The 20,766-nt window shown below is 47.2% G+C and overlaps 1 protein-coding gene across 1 annotated transcript in view; it reads left to right on the plus strand.

The window, feature by feature from the left end:
- Positions 1-735: 735 nt before the first annotated feature.
- LOC119970228 (heterogeneous nuclear ribonucleoprotein L-like) overlaps positions 736-20,766 on the plus strand; it is a 46,416-nt gene continuing 26,385 nt past the window's right edge. Inside the window, exons 1-2 of the mRNA XM_038804506.1 lie at positions 736-1,198; positions 19,938-20,122. Of these exons, the coding sequence (XP_038660434.1) occupies positions 1,040-1,198; positions 19,938-20,122 (344 nt within the window). The 5' untranslated portion in view covers positions 736-1,039. The remainder of the gene's footprint in view (positions 1,199-19,937; positions 20,123-20,766) is intronic.

Raw genomic sequence — 20,766 nt, forward strand, 5'->3', positions numbered from 1 at the left:
CTCTTGGCAGCTCTACCCTCTCCCTTAGCTCCTCCAGACTGGCAAGCCCTTCTTCCAAATACCTCACCTTGACCAACCCCACTTCCCTCCACCTCCTATATACACTATCCATCCCCCCAGCTCAAACCCATGATTCTCGCACAACAGCATTAGCACCAACATCCCTTCCATCCTAAAATGCCTCCTCAGCTGACTCTAAATTTATATTAAAAAAAGAATATGGTGCCAAAGTGGGTGGAACATAGATCAGCCACCAAATGGGGTAGAGGTTGTGATGTGGAGATGGACTGGGGTGAGCACAGTAAGAAGTCTTACCACACCAGGTTAAAGTCCAACATGTTTGTTTCAAACACTAGCTTTCGGAGCACTGCTCCTTCCTTCCTCATTCACCTGAGGAAGGAGCAGTGCTCCCAAAGCTAGTGTTTGAAACAAACATGTTGGACTTTAACCTGGTGTTGTAAGACTTCTTACCGGGTAGAAGTTGGAAGGGCTGAATGGCCTCCCCGCCCCCCTCTGCCATTGGTCTAACGCTGTCCCCACTCAGCACCAACAGGGGGCGAAAGAAAGATCAAGAAGCGGGCTCGGAGAAGGGTGACTGACGTTCCTGCGACCAATCAGAATGCAGGATCACGAGTAGCGTCTTCCCTCCTTTGTTCCAATATCCAATCCGGACCAGCGGCCGAGTGGCGACCAATCAACGGAAGGATAGGGGGCGGGAGCGCGCGCGTCGAGCCAGCCCGACTATTGCATTGTCGGGGTGGCGGACAAAAGGAGGAGTGTTGGCGAAGAGGCGCCTTTGACTGAAACAACCGTACTGTGCTTTTTGTTGGGTCTATACGGTGGCATCAAGGGCTTTTTATTGGGGGAAAAAAGGTCTCGGTGTCGAATTGACTAATTGGGCCCGGTTTTTCTTTTGGAAGCGTCGATAGTGCCCCCCCCCCCGAGTTACATAACAGCCGCGACCTCAGTTCGACGGCACTCCAGTTTGCTCCCCGTCGAAAGTCCATTCGGAGGGTGTGGGGAGAGGGAAGGGAAAAAAATGTCTTCGGCGGATTATTACGAGTCGACCGACTATGTGGAAGAGTATTATGAGTCAGATTCCCGGCACCCGTCTAAACGGCTCAAGGTCGACGAAAGCGACACCGATATCGATAGCGAGGAGGATGAAGGACGCAACGTCGGCGGCTCGGATGCCGGGGTAAGCTGCAGATGGGGGGAGGGGCAGGGAAGACGGGCGGTTGGGAAGCGGGGGAGGGGGAGTTTCGAATGATCGGCGTCCGAACGTTATGTAACGTTCCGTGGAACAAAGGGGGACGTTCCAGATTCCAGGGCGCCGCGCGGCTCCTGCACACAACCCCTCCAGGTTGAAATGTCCGTGTCACCACCCCCCCCCCCCCCGTTCGTTCCTCCCGCGTCGCCCCCTACTCATCACGATCCCTTAATCTGCCTTTTATTTTTCGCACTCCACCAAATGTACCAACAACGCTTTTCTCTCTCTCTCCTCTCTTTCTCCCCCCCCCCTTTTTTTTGGTGCACTCGTGCCAAAGTGCAGCTGCGACCTGTATTTTAATGCAGGTACCATCGTCGCTTCAGATGTGGCTGGTTGTTGGTGGCGGGCCGGGTTGGTGGGGGTGGGGTGACTTGAAGTTGCAAAGCTTACATAGCATGAATTTGCATATTACATAAAGCGGCGTCAATCTTGCGCCATCGCGGGCTAGTCTGTCGGTTTATTGTAATCAGTGTAACCAGACACTGGTTTGGAGTGGCGAGATGTTTCTGTCCAACGAGTCGGCATAGCCGTCGATTCTGTTTGTAATACTGTAATTTGCTGGTTTGATTCATGCTGAAGACACTTGAAACCGAGGAATGGTGTTCAAAACTAAAGTGAAATGGTAGACGTTTTAAGTCCATTATATTTAACTGCACATCAGCCTCAATTTGATTGCATCTTGATTAAAGATTTTGTTACAATACCTGTTTAGTTGTGTATTTTTGCTGCGATGTGTGTATTGCCGTAAATACCCTGATCCTAAAGCCCGATCAGTGTGAAAGGCCCACGGAAACTGGCTGTTCACTAAGTATGCCAACTGTATTGGATGGGTGGTTCATGCGGTGGACTCCTGATGTGGAGATGCCGGCGTTGGACTGGGGTGAACACAGTAAGAAGTCTTACAACATGGGGGCCTCACGGTAGCATGGTGGTTAGCATCAATGCTTCACAGCTCCAGGGTCCCAGGTTCGATTCCCGGCTGGGTCACTGTCTGTGTGGAGTCTGCACGTCCTCCCCGTGTGTGCGTGGGTTTCCTCCGGGTGCTCCGGTTTCCTCCCTCCCACAGTCCAAAGATGTGCGGGTTAGGTGGATTGGCCATGCTAAATTGCCCGTAGTGTAAGGTTAATGGGGGGATTGTTGGGTTACGCGTTACGTGGGTTTAAGTAGGGTGATCATTGCTCGGCACAACATCGAGGGCCGAAGGGCCTGTTCTGTGCTGTACTGTTCTATGTTCTATGTTCTAACACCAGGTTAAAGTCCAACAGGTTTGTTTCAAACACGAGCTTTTGTCCGCAAGCTCGTGTTTGAAACAAACCTGTTGGACTTTAACCTGGTGTTGTTAGACTTCTTACCATCCGGTGGAGTGGGATGGATCTGTTTTACGGATTTTCAGCAGTATAATCCAAATTGCAATCTATGCGACTTGTAAAGGAGTGACTTATTCAAGATAGTTCTGGTGTCCTAGAGCAGAATAGGTTGGTAAATCCGAGCAATGGAGATTTGCAATCTAATGGGGGGCAGGGTAGCACAGTTGCTTCGCAGCTCCAGGGCCCCAGGTCCGATTCCTGACTTGGGTCAGTGTGTGGAGTTTGCCTGTTTGGGTGTGGGTTTTCTCCAGGCAGTAAGGCATTTTGGAAATCAAATGCAGGTAGAGAATATACAGTGAATGGTAGAACCCTCAAGAGTATTGACAGAGAGATCTAGGTGTACAGGTCCACAGGTCACTGAAAGGGGCAACACAGGTGGAGAAGGTAGTCAAGAAGGCATACGGTATGCTTGCCTTCATTGGACGGGGCATTGAGTATAAGAATTGGCAGGTCATGTTGCAGCTGTATCGAACCTTAGTTAGGCCACACTTGTAGTATAGTGTTCAATTCTGGTCGTCACACTGCCAGAAGGATGTGGAGACTTTAGAGAGGGTGCAGAAGAGATTTACCAGGATGTTGCCTGGTATGGAGGGCATTAGCTATGAGAAGAGGTGGAATAAACTCTGTTCTCACTGGAATGACGGAGGTTGAGGGGCGACCTGATAAAAGGTCTACAAAATTATGAGGGCCATAGACAGGGTGGATAGTCGGAGACTTCCCAGGTAGAGGGGTCAATTACTAAGGGGCAAGGTTTAGAGTAGATGTACGAGGCAAGTTTTGTTTTTACACTGAGGGTAGTGGGTGCCTGGAACATGCTGCTGTAGGAGGTGGTGGAAGCAGGGACGATAATGACGTTTAAGGGGCATCTTGACAAATACATGAATAGGATGGTAATAGAGGGATACGGACCCAGGAAGTGTGGAAGATTTTAGTTCAGACGAGCAGTATGGTCAGTGCAGGGTTGAAGGGCCTGTTCCTGTGCTGTACTTTTCTTTTGTTCTTTGCTCCAGTTTCATCCAAGTCCAAAGACATGCAGTTTAGGTGGATTGGCCATGCTAAATTGCCCTTAGTATCCAAAAGGTTAGGTTTGGTTATGGAGGTGGAGTGCTCTGTCCAATGGCCGGTGTAGACACAATGGCCTGAATGGCATCCTGAACTGTAAATTCTATAATGATTCTAATGTGGTATGTAGGCTTGTTAATTGTGGGGACGCTTTTGCATAGCTTTTCAAAACAAGTGATTGGAAGTGAAGGTAAGATGAATGTTGGGAGATTTGCCGATTCTAACCCCCCCCCCCCCAAACCGGCCTTTCTGTCAAATGTTTTTCATATTTCCTTCGGAACATTTTAAATTGAATTGCAATGCTTTGACAGCTTGATATTTAAATTCACATGAATTAAAACCTTGTATTGTATTACAAATAATGAAAGGGATTCCTTAATCCTCCAAGATTATTATTTTTCTGACTCCTAATACTGTTAAACCATAAGCTTTCACAAGTTATATTAATCAAGTTATGATGGAAGCGAGGGAATGTTGGGTTTTAGCAAATATTGTACATTGAATTAATGTTTTATGTTTCATTCAGAGGTCTATCCAGTTTATTGTTTGATATTTGGGGAATTGCTGAAAGAGGTTTTTTTGGCGGCGCGGGGACACAGTGGTTAGCACTGTTGTTTTGCGGCACCAGAGATCTGGGATCGATTCCCAGCTTGGATCACTGTGCGGAGGTCTGTACATTCTCCCCATGTCTGTGTGGGTTTCCTTCACAAGTCCCAAAAGACGCGCTTGTTCGGTGAATTGGACATTCTCCCTCAGTGTACCCAAACAGGTGTCGTAGAGTGGCGACTAGAGGATTTTCACAGTAACTTCATTGCAGTGTTAATGTAAGTCTATTTGTGACACTGATGAAGATTTTTCTATTATTAAACTGCAGCAGAGAAAAAAATAATTGTTAGCTGGTGTCTAGTTTTGATTTCAAAAACAGTGGACTTTTACATTCAGTGACTGAAGGTAAAGTATTTGGAGGCAGAAACATAGAAAATCACAGCGGGAGGAAGCCATTCGGCACTTTGAGCCTGCTCCACATTCCACAGGCTGACCACACTCTTGGTGAAGAAATATCTCTCGAAGTTCAAAATAGTCTACCCCGTATCCTCAGACTTTGACCCTGGTTCTGTCCGCTCCCACCATCAGAACATCCATCCTGCAACTACTCTGTCTAGTCCTGTTAGAATTTTCATAGAATCCCTACAGTGCAGAAGGAGGCACATTGAGTCTGCACCGACCGTCTGAAAGAGCACACTACCTAGGCCCACTCCCCTGTCCTATCCCCGTAGCCCCACCTCACCACGCCGTTGGATACTATGGGGCAATTTAGCATGGCTAATCTACCTCGCATGCACATTTTTGGACTGTGGGCGAAACCAGGCTACCCGGAGGAAACCCACGCTGGCATTGGGAGAAGGTGCAAGCTCCACACAGGCCAGACTTGAATCCAGGTCCCTGGTGCTGTAAGGCTGCAGAGCCAGCGACCATACTGCTCTATTTTATAGGTTTCTATGAGATCCCCACTCCATTCTTATGAACTCCTGCAAATACAATCCCAACCCCCTCAATCTCTCCTTTTACGTCAGTCCCACCATCCCAGGAATCAGTCTGGTAAACCTCTGCACTATAGCAAGGACATCCTTCCTCTGATAAGGAAACCAGAACTGCAGATGCTATTCCAGGTGTGATCTCACCAAGACCCTGTATAATTGCAGCAAGACATTCCTGCTCCTGTACTCTAATCCTCACTATGATGGCCAAACATTTGCTTTCCGTACTGCCTACTGCGCCTGAATGCTTTACGTTCAGCAACTGGGGTACAAGGACACAATGTCTCGTTTCGTATTCTCCCCACCTAATTTATGACCATTTGAATAATAATCCGCCTTCCCGTTTTTGCTACCAAAGATATTTACAAAGTATTTCACCAACGGTGTTTTTTAAACCTATGAAGCTATTTGTATTGTGAATTCTGTCAGGAAATGGAATGTATAAAAAGGTTACCTTTGTACGTGTAGAAAATAAAGACTGGACTTGGTGCTGAACATTTTACATTCCCTGAAATAGAGGGTTGGTCTTTCCTGGAGGTGCACATTATGAAGGGCCTGTCTATTTTGTAAAGGATTGGTCAAATCTTCACTTTTCCGAAGCCAAAATACAGTACCTAGTTAGTCACTTCAATGGCTAATCCTAGTTATTCAAAGTCAAATTAATATTCCTCGTGGCATACTTTGGTCCTGGTAACCATTTCCCAATTCAGAACCTGGCTTCATGCTGTTGGCCCACATTGTGGTGATATGATAATTAGGCATTGATCTTTTAAAAGCAGACTTCCAAACAGTTGTGGCTAAATACTTGATACTTATTTACTTGCTGTAGATGTAATGATAGCTAATGTGTGAATAATATATGCCTTGTATATTAGCCCAACAAACCCGATGCAGTATCAAATTTCTCTCTGGGTAAAGCTTTTTTTGATAGATTGGTGACTCAAACTGTCCCTCTGTCATACCCCCAGCCAATTCTAGGAGCTTTTGCAAAGGAACGAGCCCTAGTTTGTTTGATCATTATTGATAGTTACTTCATTACTTATTTTATTTTTGAAGCCACACTTTTCACACAGTTTATGTATTTTGTTATATTTCACCATCCATCTTCCCATTGTGGTGTTGTGAGACTTTGGTTTCTGTGTTATGCATGTGATTTGTTTTCAGATCTTTGGTATAAAACAGCTCGGAACACTGAAGGCAGTGGTCTGGGGGGGAAATTATTTTTATTTCTTTTTTTCCCTAAAATTTAGAGTACCCAATTATTTTTGGGGCAATTTAGCATGGCCAATCCACCTAACCCGCACGTCCTTTGGTTTGTGGGGGTGAAACCATGCAGACATGGGGAGAATGTGCAAACTCCACACGGACAGTGACCCGGGGCCGGGATTCGAACCTGGGTCGTCAGCGCCACAGTCCCAGTGCGCACCACTGCGCTGCATGCTGCCCCCGGTGGGAAATTATTTTGTTAAGGCTCGTGCGGATAGGGAAAGGAGGGAGGAACATGACCGTCTCGTGAGCAAGATAGTGGAGGTGGACAGGGAATATTTGAGGGTGCCCACCGTGGAGGCATTGGAGAGGAGGAAAAAGTTGCAGGGGCAGTTTGACAGGCTGACAACAGGGAGGGTGGTAGGGCAACTGCGTAGGGAAATGGGGTACAATATGAGTATGGGGAGAAGGCAAGCCGCATGCTGGCGCACCAGCTGCAGAGGCGGGCTGTGTCCAGGGAAATACTGAAGATACAGACTGGGGATGTGGTGTCAGAGCCAGGGAAGATAAATGAGGCAGACCCGGGGGGAGAGGATGGGGACATGGGGCGGTTTCTGTAGAAGCTGGAATTTGCCCAATGGAACCCCTGGGGGCTGAGGGAGGTGCTGGATAGTATCAGGGGCATGAATTTGGGGAAGACCCCTGGGCCTGATGGGTACCTGGTGGAATTTTTATAAGGAATTTGCATCGGGCGTGGCACCATATCTGTTGGGGCGCTTAATGAAGCACTGGAGAAAGGGGACGTGCTGGAAATGGTAACATAGGCAGTAATCACACTAATCCCGAAGAAGGGGAAAGACCCGGTAGAATGTGGGTAGTATAGGCCCATATCACTATTGAACACGAATGTGAAAGTACTGGCTAAGTTATTGGCGCGGAGGAGTGTGACCCCGGAGTGTTGGCAGAAGATCAGACTGGCTTTGTGAAGGGCAGGCAGCTCACGAGTAATATAAGGCGGCTGTTGAATGTGGTGATTAATCCTTCGGGGGCTCTTGTATGGGAGGTGGTAGTGTCAATGGATGCGGAGAAGCCATTTGAACGTGTGGAGTGGTGGTACTTGTTGAAGGTTTGGGCTGAGATTTGTGGCATGGGTACGGTTGCTGTATGTGACACCGAGGATGAGGACAAATGATATGAGCTCACAAAGCTTTGACTTACACTGGGGTACGAGACAGGGATGCCTGCTGTCACCGCTGCTGTTTGCGCTGGCCATAGAGCCATTGGCGATGGCTCTCAGGGTGTCGGTAGAGTGGCGGGGCATTATGAGGGGATAGAGGGAGCGAGCATCAGGTGTCGCTCTATGCCGATGACCTCTTGCTGTATGTTACGGATCCGCTGGAGAGCACAGGAAGGATTATGGGCCTGCTGGGGAGGTTTGGAAGGTTCTCGGTAGAAGCTTAATGTAGGGAAAACCGAGGTATTCCTGATGAATGAGCTGGCACAGCGGGCTAATTTAGGGGGGGATGCCATTTACGGTAGCGAGGGATAGGTTTAGGTATTTGGGGATTCGGGTAGCGAGGGAATGGACGGGGCTCCATAAGTGGAACTGAATGAAGCTGGTGGAGAGGCTAGGGAGGATCTTAAGAGGTGGGATACACTGCACTTAACGCTGGTGGGGAGGGTCCAGGTGGTGAAAATGATTTTCTGCCGAGGTTCTTGTTTATCTTTCAAGCTCTCCCGATCTTTATACCAAAGGCCTTTTTTTCGCAAAGTGGACACGATTATTTCTGACTTTGTATGGGCGGGGAAGGTGCTGAGGGTAGGGAGGACCCTGCTGCAGAGGCAGCAGGGGGGTTGGCATTGCCGAACTTCATTATTTTTGGGTGGCGAGTGTGGACAAGGTGCGGCAGTGGTGGGAAGGAGAAGGCGTAGAGTGGGTTAGATTGGAGGAGGAATCTTGTAAGGGGTCTAGGTTTGAGGGCTATGGTGACGGCAGTGTTGCCAATGGCTCCGAGTGGGTATTCAGGGAGCCCGGTGGTGCAGTCCACAGTGAAGATATGGAATCAGTTGAGGAGGCATTTTAGGGTGAAAGGGATATTGGTGCTAATACCGCTGTGCAAGAATCATGGGTTTGAGCCAGAGGGATGGATAGTATATTCAGGAGGTGGAGGGAAGTGGGGCTGGCCAAGGTGAGGGATCTGTATTTGGGGGAAGGGTTTGCTAGTCTGGAGGAGCTAAGGGAGAGGGTTGAGCTGCCGAGGGGGAGTGAGTTCAGGTATCTACAGGTTAGGGATTTTGTGCGAAAGGTCTGGAGGGGCTCCCTTGGTTGCCGGCATACACCCTGCTGGAGTGACTGCGGCTTCTGGATGTGGAAGGGGAGGTAATAATTGGGGATCTATACAAGTGGCTGGGCGAGCAGGGAGGTGAGTGAGTGGTGAAGATCAAGGGGAAGTGGAGTTGGGAGGGGAGATCAATTGGGGAGTATGGAGTGAGGCACTGCGTAGGGTAAACGGGACCACCTCTTGTGCAAGGATGAGTCTGATATGGTTTGTTTATTTATTTATAAATTTAGAGTGCCCAATTATATACCTTTTTCCAATTAAAGACAATTTAGCGTGGCCAATCCACCAAACCTGCACATCTTTGGGTTGCGGGGATGAAACCCACGCAGACATGGGGAGAATGTGCAAACTCCACACGGACAGTGACCCAGGGCTGGGTTTCCAACCCAGGTCCTCAGCGCCGCAGTCCCAGTGCTATCCACTGCACCGCATGCCGCCCTCTGATACAGTTTAGGTGGTGCACAGGGTGGATATGACTAAAGTGAGAATGAGTGGGTTCTTTCAGGGGGTAGCAGATGTAGAGTGTGAGAGGTGTGGGCGGGGGCCAGCAAATCTGTCATGTTTTGGGGTTGCAAAAAATTGGGAAGATTCTGGGCTGGAGTGTTTGTGGTCTTAGCCAGGATAGTGGAGGAGGAGTTGGAAACGGTCCCTTTGGTGGCGATATTTGGGATTTCAGAGAAGCCGGAGCTCATGGAGAGGAAGAAAGCCAATGTCTTGGCCTTCGCCTCTCTGATTGCAAGGCGGTGAATTTTGCTGGAGTGGTGGTCACCATCGCCACCGAGGGTAGCGGCTTGGTTGGGTGTCCTGTACGACTTCCTGCGATTAGAGAAGATAAAGTATGAGTTCGGGGGGGGGGGTTTGAGAAAGGTGGGGAATGTTTGTGACTGTGTTTGAGGGGCTGTTCTTCACGGGGGAGGAGGGGGGAGAAAAATCTGTACAGACTGTATAGTTGATTGTAGTGAACTATGTTTCCCGGGGTGTTTATTCGCTGTAACCTGTTTTGATACACGTTTGTATTAAAATGCATTAAAAAATAATAAAACAGCTCTGAACTAATACATGGTAGCACGGTGGTTAGCACTGTTGCATGACAGCGCCAGGGACCCAGGTTCGATTCCCAACTTGGGTCACTGCCTGTGCAGAGTCTGCATGTTCTTCCCGTGTCTGCATGGGTTTCCTCCGGGTGCTCCGGTTTTCTGCCGCAAGTCCCGAAAGACGTGCTTGTTAGGTGAATTGGACATTGTGAATTCTCCCTCTGTACCCGAGCAGATGCCATAGTGTGATAACTAGGGGATTTTCATAGTAACTTCATGGCAGTGTTAATGTAAGCCTACTTGTGACAATAATAAAGATTATAATTGGTTTTTCTGTTTACAAATAGGATTGCCATTGGACCTTCAGAAAATGTAATAAGATCAGGCTTTTTAGGTGGGGAAAGAAACTAAAATTTCAATTAAGTTCTCCTTTTAAGTATGGTACTCTGAAGTGGTTGACATTTCAATTTTTTTTCAATTTGTAATTGAGAAATTATGCAGCTAACTCATTTGTAAATTAGTGAATAGTTTGGAGTAACGTTTTTCATTTTTTTACCAGGCAATTTAGCGTGACCAATCCACCTACCCTGCACATCTTTTCGTTGTAGGATGAAACCCACGCAGACAAGGGGAGAATGTGCAAACTTACGGTGTCGGGATCAAACCCGGGTCCTTGGTGCCGTGAGGCAGCAGTGCTAACCACTGCGCCACCGTGCTGCCCCCTAGTTTAGAGTAATAAAACAGTACCCACCTCCCCGAACAGGCGCTGGAATGTTGCGACTAGGGGCTTTTCACAGTAACTTCATTTGAAGCCTACTTGTGACAATAAGCGATTTTCATTTTCTTTTCATTTCAATAAAGAGACATAAATATTTTTATGCAATATACCACTTGAACAATCCGTACAGTGTACTTTTTGTCGCTCTATTGAATGCAACAACTGTTTGCACCTATTGCTTTGTGACTATTTTCTTTCCCCAGCCAGCGGCACTCTATACTTGCAACTTCTATCAGTTAAAACTGTTGCCCTTCTCTTCCACCCCCTTACCCAGAAATAAGCCTTTTTATTATTCAAGTCCGAATGGATCCTGGCCCCGGGTCACTATGTGAAGTTTGCACGTTCTCCCCGTTGGGGTGAAACCCACGCAGACACAATGCAAAGGTTAGGTGGATTGGTCACACTAAAATGTCCCTTAATTGGGGGGGAAATAAAATTGGGTACTCCAAATTTTTTTTTAAAGTCCGAATGGGCATCAAGGAATTAAAATTTTCTTTTGGGACATAGTGGGCCATTAAGGCACTGCTAAGTTATTTAATTAGATCCTATGTCATGTGAGAGTACCTTTAAGAAATGGGTGTGTGTATGAATATCTGTAGTGAGGGTACCTTTAGGAAATGGGTGTTTACTACTGCAGTGATTTCAGAGAATGGTTGGAGATGGGCTGTCTGTCAGTTTTTTACTTTCGTTTTTGAGCAGACTGCAGGGTGTGTTTTAGTTTTGTTTTTAGTGTTGGAGCTGAAGTCACAGCCAGAAGGTGTATGAATCTCTCTCTAATCTAAAGACTGTAAATCGATCCTGGTGATTTAAAACTAATAACAGTAGTGACTTTAACCTGATGTGCTTCTGGTAAAAGGTGTTTTAAGTCTTATGGATGTTAAAAGGAAAGCTTAAAGGATTACTTATATAGTTATATTCTTTGGGGGTTGTATTTGAATTAATGGGTGCCAAGATGTTCACTATGTTTTAAAAAGGTTAGCTTGAGTTTAAAGAATGAACATTGTTTTGCTTTAAAAATACTTTTCCATTTCTGCTGTACCACACCTGTAGAGTGGGCCGTGTGCTCCCCATACCACAATCTATTAAAAATTGTGGGTCAGGTGAACTCCATGATACACTTAGAGGGTCTCTAAATCTTGGCCCATAACACCTGATTAATCTGTACCTCAACTGTAACGTTCCTGTCTTTGTCTCCTATCCCCATGATAACTTTACCCAACAAATGTTTTGGTCTCAATATGTCTCGGCCGTAATTGGTTAAGTAAGGCTTTAAATTGAGTATTAGAATCATGTAAATCTTAGCTGGGCAGTTTTCAGTCTTTGCAATATGTTTAAAACATTTTTTTCCTACAGTCTGCTATTTTCTAAGATGTCTTGACTCGTGGCTTATTGGTAGCATAGCATTCTTCTAACCCAAAGGGCTGTAGCTTCAAACCCCACTCCAGAGATTTGAACACTCATTCTTAGTTGACACTGCAGTAGTGCAGCACTAGTGGTGTTTTGCAGTTGAAATGTTAAACCATGGTCTGTCCCCATAATGAATGTATAAGATCGAAAAACATTCTTTTGAAGGAGGGCAGGTGTCTTGATCGGTAGTTATCTCAATCTCTCAGGCAATATCGACAAAACCAATTACCTAGTGATTATCACATTGCTGTTTTGTGGGTCATTGCTGTGCAAATTGGCTACCAGATTTTCTATATAACAATCTTTTATTAGTGTCACAAGTGGGTTTACATTAACACTGAAATGAAGTTACTATGAAAATCCCCTAGTCTCCACACTACGGCACCTGTTCGGGTACACTGAGGGAGAATTCAGAATGTCCAATTCACCTAACAACCACGTCTTTCGGGATTTGTGGGAGGAAACTCATGTTGACGCTGACACGGGGAGAATGTGCGGACTCCGCACAGACAGTGACCCAAGCTGGGAATCTAACCCGGCTCCCTGGTGCTGTGATTGGATTTGTTTATTGTCACGTGTACCGAGGTACAGTGAAAAATATTTTTCTGCTAGTAGATCATTTGGTACTTGAAAATAAAATAAAAAGAAAATACGTAATAGGGCAACACGAGGTACACAATGTAAATACATAGACACCAGCATCGAATGAAGCATACAGGAGTAGTATTAATCACGTCAGTCCATAAGAGGGTCGTTTAGGACTCTGGTAACAGCGAGGAAGAATCTGTTTTTGAATCTGTGTGCGTTCTGTCTTGTGCCTCCTGCCCAATCGAAGAAGTTGGAAGAACGGTAAGCCAGGTGGGAGGGATCTTTGACTATGCTTCCCGCTTTCCCCAGCAGCGGGAGGTGTAGATAGAGTCAATGGGTGGGAGGCAGGTCCTTGTGATGGACTGGGGTGTGTTCACGACTGTCTGAAGTTTCTTGCGGTCTTGGGCTGAACAGTTGCCACACCAGGCTGTGAAACAAGTCAGATAGGATGCTTTTTTTAAATAAAAAAAAAAGAGTATCCAATTCATTTTTTCCAATTAAGGGGCAATTAAGCATGGCCAATCCACCTACCCTGCACATCATTAGATTGTGGGGGCGCAACCCACGCAGACACGGGGAGAATGTGCAAACTCCATATGGACAGTGACCAGAGCCGGGATCGAACCTGGGACCTCGGCGCCGTGAGGCAACCGTTCTAACCACTTGCGTCACCGTGCTCCCCAGATAGGATGCTTTCTATGGTGCATCTGTAAAAGTTGGTAAGAGTCAGTGTGGACATGCCAAATTTCCTTAGTTACCTGAGGAAGTATAGGCGCCGTTGTGCCTTGTTGGTGGGACCGTCGACAAAGGTTTTTGGTGATGTGCGCCTCTAGGAATTTGAAGCTGTCAACCATCTCCACATCAGCCCCGTTGATGCCGACAGGGGTGTGTACAGTGCTTTGCTTCCTGAAGTCAATGACCAGCTCTTTAGTTTTGCTGGCATTGAGGGAGAGATTGTTGTTGCTGCACCACTCCACCAGGTTCTCTACCTCTGGTATTGTGACTCGTCGTTGTTCGAGATCCTACCCACTAAGGTTGTGTCATCAGCAAACTTGGAGATGGAGTTGGAACCAAATTTTGCCACGCAGTCATGTCTCAATAGGGAGTATAATAGGGGGCTAAGTACTCAGCCTTGGTATTGAGGATCATTGGAGGAGGTGTTCTTTTTTTAAGAAAACATTTTATTAAGGCATTTATGGTTTTATAGTAACAAAAGACACAAGTACAGATCTAAACATAGTTCAACGCGCAACACACCCCTCCATCTCCCACAGTTCTCGCCTAAGCGAGACCGCCATACTCTAACCCCCACTCCCACCCGCCCACATTGAATCTGCTGGCGGTTCAAATTTCTCCGAAGAAGTCCCTAAACGGCTGCCACCTCCGGATGAACCCTAACGATGAACCTCTCAGGACGAACTTTCTCAAGCCTGAGAAACCCAGCCATGTCAGTAACCCATACCCCTGCTTTCGGGGGCATTGAGTCCCTCCACGCTAGTAATATCTGTCTCCGGGCTACCAAGGAGGCAAAGGCCAAAACATCAGCCTCTCTCGCCCCCTGAACTCCCGCTTCTCCCGACACTCCAAATATTGCCACCTCTGGACTTGGTGCCACCCTCACCTTTAACACCCTGGACATGACATATGCAAATCCCTGCCAGAATTTCCTGAGCTTCGGGCATGCCAAAACATGAGGACCTGATTTGCAGGCCCTCCTGCACATCGCCCACACCTGTCCTCTACCCCCAAAAAAACCTGCTCATCCAGGCCACCGTCATGTGTGCCCGGTGGACCACGTTGAATTGTATTAGGCTGAGCCTGGCACATGATAAGGACGCATTGACTCTGCTCGGGGCATCCTCCCACAGACCCGCCTCTAACTCCTTTCCCAACTCATCTTCCCATTTACGTTTTGTCTCCCCTATCTGGATTTCCTCCCACTCCATGAGTTCTTTGTAAATTTCTGATGCTTTCCCCTCCATCACCCCCGCTCTAGAAACTACCTTGTTCTCTATCCCCTGTGGCGGAAGAAGCGGAAAGGTAAAAACTTGCCGTTGCACAAAATCCCTTACCTGGAAAAATCGGAACTCATTCCCTCCCGGCAATTCAAACTTTGCTTCCAGATCCTCCAGACCGGGAAAGCTCCCATCAATAAACAGATCCCCCAGCCTCTCAATACCCGCCCCCTGCCACCTCCGGAAATCCCCCCCCCCATCCATCATCCCCGGCACAAACCGGTGATTACCACAGATTGGAGCCCACACCAATGCTCCCTCTACTCCCATATGCTTCCGCCAGTGCCCCCAGACTCTCAGGGCCGCCACTACCACTGGGCTTGTGGAGTACCGGGCCGGCGAGAATGGCAGAGGTGCCGTTACCAATGCCCCCAAACTTGTGCCCATACAAGATGGCGCCTCCACCCACTCCCACACCAATCCCTCCCCAACTAACCACTTGTTGTTTATTCTTACTGATTGTGGTCTGTGCGTCAGAAAGTCGAGGGTCCTGTTGCAGAGCGAGGAGCCAAGTCCTAGGTTTTTGAGCTTTGATATGAGCTTGGCTGGGATTATGATGTTGAAGGCAGAGCTGTAGCCAATAAATAGGAGTCTTGATGTAGGAGTCGAGGTGTTCTAGGGATGAGCGTAGGGCCAGGAGATGGCGTCTGTTGTTGACCGGTTGCGGCGGTATGCAAATAGCAGTGGATCACGGCGTTCTGGGAGTTTGGAGTTGATGCGCTTCATGACCAACCTCTCGAAGCACTTCATTACGAGGTTGATGTCAGGACCACCTGCCGGTAGTCATTGAGGCACGTTGCCTGGCTCCTCTTCTGCACCGGTATGATGGTGGTCTTCTTGAAGCAGGTGGGGACCTCTGAGCGGAGTAGGGACAGGTTAAAGATTCCGCAAATACTTCTGCCAGCCGATCTGCGCAGAGTGCGCGACCAGGGATCCCAACTGGACCCGTCACCTTCCGAGGGTTCACTTTCAGGAAAGCTGATCTGACTTCGGAAGCTGTGATGGTGGGTGTGGGTGTCTTTTGGGCTGCTGGGGCACTCTACAGGGATTGATGGTTTCCTGCTCGAACCGAGCATAGAATACATCGAGTTCATTGGGGAGGGATGCGTTGCTGATATTGCTCGGCTTCGCTTTGTAGTCCGTTATGTTGTTTTGCCATTGCCACAACTTTAAACAAAAAATAAACATTTTTATTCAAAATTTTTCAACAATTTTCACCCTCACTGTTTCCTTCCCACACCAGGAATCGTCGTCAAAGTGCCGCTGGAGCTCCTTAAAAGGGCCCAAAAGTCTGTTATCGGCGGGAGCTGACGATCGTGCGACCTACCTAGGCATAGCCGCAACCGGAAGTCCGCCCTTGCCACAACTGACGAGGGTCTGTGACTCTAGCTTGGTCTGATATTCACTCTTGGCATCCCGGATGGCTTTGTGGAGGTCGTACCTGGATTTCTTGTATAGGTCCGGGTCGCCTGACTTGAACGCATCAGACCTGTCCTTCAATTGGGAGTCAATCTCCTGATGAAGCCATGGTTTCCCGTTGGCGAACGTGCATGCTGCTTTCTTTGGCACTCAGTCGTCCACACATTTGCTGATGAAGTCTGATGGTGGGGGCATACTCATTTAGATTGGTTGCTGAGTTCTTAAATATGGACCAGTCCATTGCCTCCAAGCAGACACGTCGGAGCTCTTCTGTTTCCTTGCACTTCACAACGTTCTTAGCTGGATTCTCCTTTCTGCTTGTATGCCGGGAGAAGGAACACCGTCTTATGGTCTGATTTTTTCCGAAGTGCGGTCGGGGGGGGGGGGGGGGGGGGGGGGGGGGGGTGGAACGGTAGGTGCCCTTGATTTCTGTGTAGCAGTGGTCAAGAGTGTTGTCGCCCCTGGTGGGATAGAATTATTGCTGGTGGAATTTTGGTACTACGCTCTTGAGGTTGGCCTTGAAGTTCCCGGCCACAATGAACTCGGCCTCCGGGTGTTCTGTTTTGTTGTTGTTCATAACTGAACAGTTCGTCCAGCCTTCACTTCTGCATGGGGTGGGATATAGACCGCTGTGACAATGGCTGAAGGTTATATGGCCGTCACTTCACGGTCAGGTATTCCAGGTCTGGGGAGCAGTAGGTCACCAGGGTCACCCCATCCAAGCACCAGGAGGAGTTGATGAGGAGGCAAACCGCTCCACCCGTTGCTTTGTCTGGTGACGCGGTGCGGTCTGCCCAATGAATTGAGAAGTCTTGAGGTTGTATGGCACAGTCAGGTGAGGCAAGGGTGAGTGATGTCTCTGTGAAACAGAGCACCCAGCAGGGCTAACTGCTGCAACTGAAGCAACAGTGTTAACCATCTGCTACTGGGCTCCCAACAACAATGTCCTTTGGATACAAAATACTTTGGAATGTCTTGAGGTAATTAAAAGTGCTCTGTAAATGCAAGTTCTCCCCTCTGGGAATTGTATTTCACAAATGTATATAACTTCTACCATTGTCGTTTTGAAGTTTACTCTTCGAGCCATAGATGTTTTACAGGCCCTTTGGCCCAGCTTCACCATGACACCCAGTTTCTATCACCACGCTAGTCCCACTTGCCTGCATTTGACCCATATCCCTCTATACTCACCCTGCCCATGTAACTGTCACTATTTTTTTAAAGTCAAAATCGTACCCGCCTCTACCACTGCCTCTGGCAGCCTGTTCCAGATGCTCACCACCCTCTGTGTGCAAAAATTTCCCCTCTTGCCTCTTTTGTATCTCTCACCATAAACCTATGCCCTCTAGTTCTAGACACCTCTACCGTTGGGAAAAGATGTTGACTATCTCCCTTATCTATGCTCATTATTTTATAGACCTCTATAAGATCACCCCTAAGCCTCCTACGCTCCAGGGAAAAAAGTCCCAGCCTATCTTGTTAAATTTTCTTTCTTGCAGCATAGTAGAAGCTGTGGAAGAGAAGTAGGTGGTTTTCTGATCGCTGTGTGGAGCCAGGACATGGAGCTTAAGGCTTTTGTCATTCACCCTGTGATTGTATTGTGTAATGCTGCACGTTTTCTGAGGGTTTTTACTTTGCCGTTGATGTGGCTGCAATTTGCAATTCTGTAATTGGTATACATTCCTAAACTACTCTGTTCACAACAGCTTATTGAATGACAGGCCATTTGACCGTGTGTGCTTCTGGCAGCCATTTGGAAGAGCTACCAGTTGATCTTGCTTTTTCCCAGAATCCTGTAAGATGTTTCCTCAAGTGCATAATCTAAAAAGGTATTTGTCACCGCAGGTAGTTAATTCCTGTCCCTAGCTTGCTGCCTTTATGTTTAATCACATTTTTCCCTCCAATTATTTTGTGAATTATCTCGAGTCTTGAGATCTCTCATTCCTTCAATTTAGTCATGTTCACATCAAGACTGGCTAATTCCTTTTATGGACTGCAAAATCCAGGAGTAGCATAAATTTGAGATTGCCATTCATTTTCACCAGTCTGGATCTTGCAGAAGCCGTAGCAACGAATGCTAAGAGGTTTGTTGCTATTAAGGGTCATAGCTGCCAGGGAGTCCACTTGCATTCTAATCTAGAGTTGAAGACTGGCCTCTCCATTCAGTTTGTTGTTGGACCCACATTGCAGCTGGGAGAGCAAGTTAGGGCAGTGTTCCTCAATTTTTTTTCCAGGGACAAATTTTTACCAGCCGGCCGGCCTTCGCAACCCACGCCGGCCGGCCGGCGCGACCCACCATTTTCTCTTACCTTGTTTGCTGCTGACAAAAATGTAGGAAATGGTTTTGGGTCCCTTTGGCCCTCGTACACGCTCCTCCAATGGAATATGAAGGTGATGCCTTCCGGTGTCGGAAAGTATGGAGTTTCCATCTGTCCAAAGTTCTGCATTTTTTTCCCCTGTAAATTTTTATCAAATAAAACCCCCCCCCCCCCCCCCCGAAGTTGTAAAAAAAATAAAATGAATAAATTAAATGGGAAAAAAAATTACATGAATAAAACCCCCCTGAACTTGTAAAACAAAAAGCTGCAACAGTTTTTAAAAAAAGGGGCAACACTGCACATGCGTGCCCGATCATCGGTGCGCATGCACATAGTTTTGCGCATGCGCGCCGATGATCCCTCTTTTGTGCTACGAGCCACCTCTCTCTCTCTCTCTCTCTCTCTCTCTCTCTCACTCATATTCATGTCTTTGGATTGTGGGGTGACACCCACGCAGACACGGGGAGAATGTGCAAACTCCACATGGACAGTGACCTAGGGCTGGGATCGAACCCAAGTCCTAGGCTATGTGAGGCAGCAGTGCTAACCACAGTGCCACCCAGATCGGCTGAGGTTTTGTAGCACTTTGTTTTTATTTCACATCTCAGCAATTTTGCTTTTATCGTGCTTCATAGAATCATAGAATTTACAGTGCAGAAGGAGACCATTCAGTCCATCAAGTATGCACCGGCTCTTTTTGAAAGAGCACCCTACCCAAGCCCATACCTCCACCCCGTCCCCATAACCCAGTAACCCCACCCAACACTCAGGGCAATTTTGGACATTAAGGGCAATTTAGCATGGCCAATCCACCTAATCTGCACATCTTTGGACTGTGGGAGGAAACCGGAGCACCCGGAGGAAACCCACGCACACACTGGGAGAACATGCAGACTCCGCACAGGCAGTGACCCAAGCCAGGAATCGAACCTGGGACCCTGGAGTTGTGAAGTAATTGTGCTAACCACTATGCTACTGTGCTGCCCTTCTATAGTACTAGGGTATTTCTAAGTTACTTCTATAGTACCTTTCTGAAACCAAGTATTTTACAGCCAAAGAATCATTTTTGAAGTGCAATCGCCATTGTAATGTAGAAAGTACAGCCAAATTGTAAACGCAAGTAACAACATAAATGTGGTCATAATCTGCTTTACTGATGTCTGAGGGGTGATTGGGGAATGTTTCCCTGCGCTTTGAAATAGTGCTGGTGCTTTTTGCAACCACCTGATGTGGTGAGCAAGCCTTTTGAAAGGCGACTCCAATACACTGTCCTTCAGTACAGTACTGCACTGATTAATGTCAGTCTGGATTTAAGTGGTCAAGTGTCTAAATTGAGGCTTGAATGCATGACGCTTCTGATTCAAGAAGTGTGTGTGCTTCCGACTAAGCTGCAGCAGATACCACGATTGCTGGAGACCTGTTTGAGATTAGTTTTTGCAACCAAGTGTTCAAAACTAGACATCCAAGAATTATACTGGTGCGACTTTATGTATTTTTCATTTGAAGTATTATCCCACATGCATGAGGGTTAAAATGGGAAAATAGGTTTTGAAGATAATTTATTTACAGCAATAAAAACATTTTAAATTTTAGGATCGGGATAGAGATCGGGAGCGCGATAGAGATAGAGACAAGGACCGGGACCATGACAGAGATCATGATCGACCAAGAAGTCAATACAAGACTGCTCCATCACCTGTGGTTCATGTCCGTGCTTTATGTGACTCCGTCATCGAAGCTGATCTGGTGAAGGGTGTTGACCGATTTGGACTCATAAGGTAAATTGATCATTTATATGGCTTGGAGTACTTTGAGTGGCTTTTATGTACCTATCAGTTTCCAAAAGGAACCAAGGTGTTCTTTCAATGTAAAATGCTCTTCTCTCTCAACTTGGTTTTATTTTGTTGACATGCTCTTTTATCCATTGCAGTAGCCTACCGAACATGTTTTATTTTTTGAAATGGAAATTAAGCTACTAGAATTGTGAGCATATGATCTATTATTAGTATGGCAATTGCTGCTTGAATTGTCAAACTTTTTTTGTGATACATTTACATTACGGATGGGATTTACCGGCAGTTCATGCTGACAGGAAATTCCGGTCCCACTCCAGCGCACAGGTTTCCTGGCCACGAGGGGGTGCTGTCAACAAGAAATCCGGTTGACAGCAGTAAGACCAGTACATCCCGCTCATGGGCCATCTTCCCTGCCGAAAAATGCACAGCGGGATGGTCGGTAAATCCTGCCCAACATTTACAATAGTAAATTCCGGGTGTGTAGTTCCTCGGTAGTTAGGTCCTCCAGAATGATTTGACTCTTCTCTTGCTGCCCTTTTTGGCAATATTAATTATTGGGGGTATAATACTGTTGCAACCCAACCTAGACCTGCCATATCCTCGGATGAGTTGGGTGGGAAGAGAGA

This window comes from Scyliorhinus canicula, chromosome 1, assembly GCF_902713615.1.
Source record: "Scyliorhinus canicula chromosome 1, sScyCan1.1, whole genome shotgun sequence".
Classification (NCBI taxonomy): domain Eukaryota; kingdom Metazoa; phylum Chordata; class Chondrichthyes; order Carcharhiniformes; family Scyliorhinidae; genus Scyliorhinus; species Scyliorhinus canicula.